The 2,823-nt window shown below is 53.1% G+C and overlaps 2 protein-coding genes across 2 annotated transcripts in view; both read right to left on the bottom strand.

Annotated features, from left to right (window-relative positions):
• Positions 1-6: 6 nt before the first annotated feature.
• On the bottom strand, positions 7-2,366 carry PTSG_12277 (uncharacterized protein; the record flags this gene model as incomplete). The annotated part of the gene is made up of 9 exons (XM_004993741.1): positions 2,187-2,366; positions 1,908-1,981; positions 1,629-1,720; positions 1,398-1,461; positions 1,169-1,254; positions 875-935; positions 553-657; positions 316-362; positions 7-118 (listed from the first exon to the last, which is right to left on the bottom strand). Exons 1-9 carry the CDS (start codon positions 2,275-2,277, stop codon positions 7-9), a joined length of 732 nt encoding a protein of 243 aa, XP_004993798.1. The 5' UTR covers positions 2,278-2,366.
• PTSG_12276 (uncharacterized protein) overlaps positions 2,356-2,823 on the bottom strand; it is a gene marked incomplete at its 5' end in the record, with an annotated part of 4,428 nt that continues 3,960 nt past the window's right edge. The window contains one exon of the mRNA XM_004993740.1: positions 2,356-2,509. Within this exon, the coding sequence (XP_004993797.1) occupies positions 2,409-2,509 (101 nt within the window). The 3' untranslated portion in view covers positions 2,356-2,408. The remainder of the gene's footprint in view (positions 2,510-2,823) is intronic.

The raw sequence follows: 2,823 nt of genomic DNA, 5'->3' as shown, positions 1-2,823 counted from the left end.
GCATTATCAGCACAGTAGCAGTGGTGTGATGAATGCAGGAGCACTTGGAGATGTCGGCACCGTGCGCGCGTGTGTATCCTCGAGGGAATCAAGAATCTCAACGACGTCAAATGAGAGCCTGCACAATGGAAGATGGAGTTGTAGCAAAGGGGGTTTGAGGGTATCGGGACAAGAACGAGACAGCATTGAGCAGGCTGGACGTGTGAGCGCTTACATACATACAGATACACGCACACACATATGCACATTGCGAGAACAACCACCACGCAGGACCCATACAGGTATGTGCAGTTGTGCTCGCTTGCACGCACGTACAGTTTGGTGCGCATTGTGTTTGCGCGCGTGATGCCGAGGAGGTAATCCTGCCAGATGTGCACACCAAAAGACGCCATGAGCGGCGGTAATGACAAAGGAAGTGTGAAACAGGCGTGGCCATGGCGACATCGCAATCAAATCGTGCTGACATCACAGGACGGGAGGGAATTGGGGGGGGGGGGGTAATGACACCATCAATGCATGCAAGCAAGCACTGCACGCACTGCAGGCACGCACGTTGTGTGTGGTGCGCTTGAACTCGAATGCTGTTTCCTCCTTCAGTCCCGCCCTGTCCGTCTTTCCGCTCGACGCCTGTGCACGATCAACATTCTTCCGCGCAACCTGCACGTGGGGAAGGAGAGGGAGAGAGAGGGGGAGGAGGGGGATGAAAATCAGCGAAAGAGGCAGACTGAGAAGAAAGCTGGTTGAGAAAGCTTGCGGGAACTAGCAGATGGATGACAAATGTGCGCACATACACATGTGCACGCACGCCAACACTTGGGATCACGGGGAATGGATGAGAGAGAATGCGTTGTTGTGCAGTCACTGTCATCAATACCAGCAGCGCGTGCATGGCGCCGTCGTTTGCTTTCTTCAGCTGCAGCAGGTCTTTATCCGCACTACCACGACGCATGGGGAGGGGGACGGTAAGAATTGAGAGGCAGTGATGGAGCAGCAAAGGAAGCACACACACACACACACACACACACACACACACACACACACACACACACACACACACACACACACACACACACACACACACACACACACACACGCACGCACGCACGCACGCACACACACACACACACACACACACACACACACGCACGCACACCAACACACAACTCACGCTGCGAGCTCCTTGTCGAGTTCGGCGCGCTGTTGAAGCAACAGCTTGATTGCTTCCTCTCGTCCCTTCAGGGACTGTGTCATGGCCTGCGACGCCGGCGGCAACGCACAATAACACAGGACAACAGGACAAGGATGAGAAGGGGTGAAAGCATGGAAGAGGTCGTCTCATGTTTGGTTCATTACGCCCCAACACATATGCACACACATGCACACACATGCATACGTACATTGGCAACGTCCAGCAGGCTGTCTGCATATTGGCCGTATTCGAGTGCTTCCTTTTCGGCACCGCTGCGCACACGCTCGCGGCAAGCGAAAGGGTCAGTAGATGTGAAGAAAGAAAGAGACGACGGCGCTAAGCTTGCATATCAAAAGGAAGGAACCCAACGTTGAATAATCGCCCCACCACCAGCGAGCACCCGTGCTTGTGGACCAAGCACTTCCACCACGAATCTCACCCAAGCACAGTGTCGCAGGCTCGCATGAGCGGGCTCAGTTCATTCAGCTGCCAGTTGGCCTGATCTTTTGCCTCAGACAGCCGTTTTCGTGCCTGGGAATCGTGTGTTGCCAACCCATCATTTCACGGATGAGCACACACGGAAGCAGGGGAGGGATGTGCTGGACAAACGATCATCACACATGCACAGCGAATCGGAGAACGGAGGGGGGGGGAGGGGAGAAGGACATCAAAGGGCTCCATTGACACACGCGTATGGCAAGCATTCCTTCCACACGACCTGCAGGGCGAGTGCTTGGCACTGCTTCTGGTACGCAACATGGGCTTTGGCCTTCTCCAGCAGGAAGTTGGACACTGTGGATTGAGAGCGCAGGGAGAGGATCATGTGAGGGCAGGGAGAGGAAGGGTGCAATCACAAGCGTTGGAAGCACACCATGACCCAACAACAAGGACACCCCCTCGCACACACACGCACACACACGCACACGCACACACACACACACACACACACACACACACACACACACACACACACAATGCACATAACGCAGACACGCACTCAGCTGGCCAACGTCGACGGTTTGCTTGAGGTAGGCCTCAACAACAGCCTCATCTTCAGGGCTGCGGACGTGCCGCAGGTGCTCATGCATCGTCGGTGGAAGCAAGGGAAGGAAGGACTGTTGTGTCGCGCACACTCACTCTTCCTCCAAACCAAACAAGCAAAAGCAGCGGTTATTTGGCAGTTTAATGAATGTATTCGATTCGATGGTCAGATAAGGGTTCAGTGCTGGCTGTGGATGTTTTCGTGTGGAAGCCCGAGACCAGCGATGCTTGCCTGCTTCAACTCCTGCACCACCTTGGCAGCCGCATGCCGCGTCGCGTCTGCGTCGTGTTGTTGTGTTGTGTATGTGTGTGGTGGAACATGGGATGTGAGGGGAGCAATAGCAAATGCTGCAAATGTTGTCACACACCAACCACCACATCATTACAGCCACCACCACTACCACCACTACAACAACAACAACTTAAACAACAACAACAACAACAACAACTTAAACAACAACAACAACTTAAACAACAACAACAACTGAAACAACAACTTAAACAACAACAACAACTTAAACAACAACAACAACTGAAACAACAACTTAAACAACAACAACAACAACCACTTAAACAACAACAACAACAACAAC

The sequence above is a fragment of the Salpingoeca rosetta genome (assembly GCF_000188695.1).
Source record: "Salpingoeca rosetta unplaced genomic scaffold supercont1.12, whole genome shotgun sequence".
Taxonomy (NCBI): domain Eukaryota; class Choanoflagellata; order Craspedida; family Salpingoecidae; genus Salpingoeca; species Salpingoeca rosetta.
Note: the sequence above shows the minus strand (reverse complement) of the source record. Positions and strands in the feature narration are given on the sequence as shown.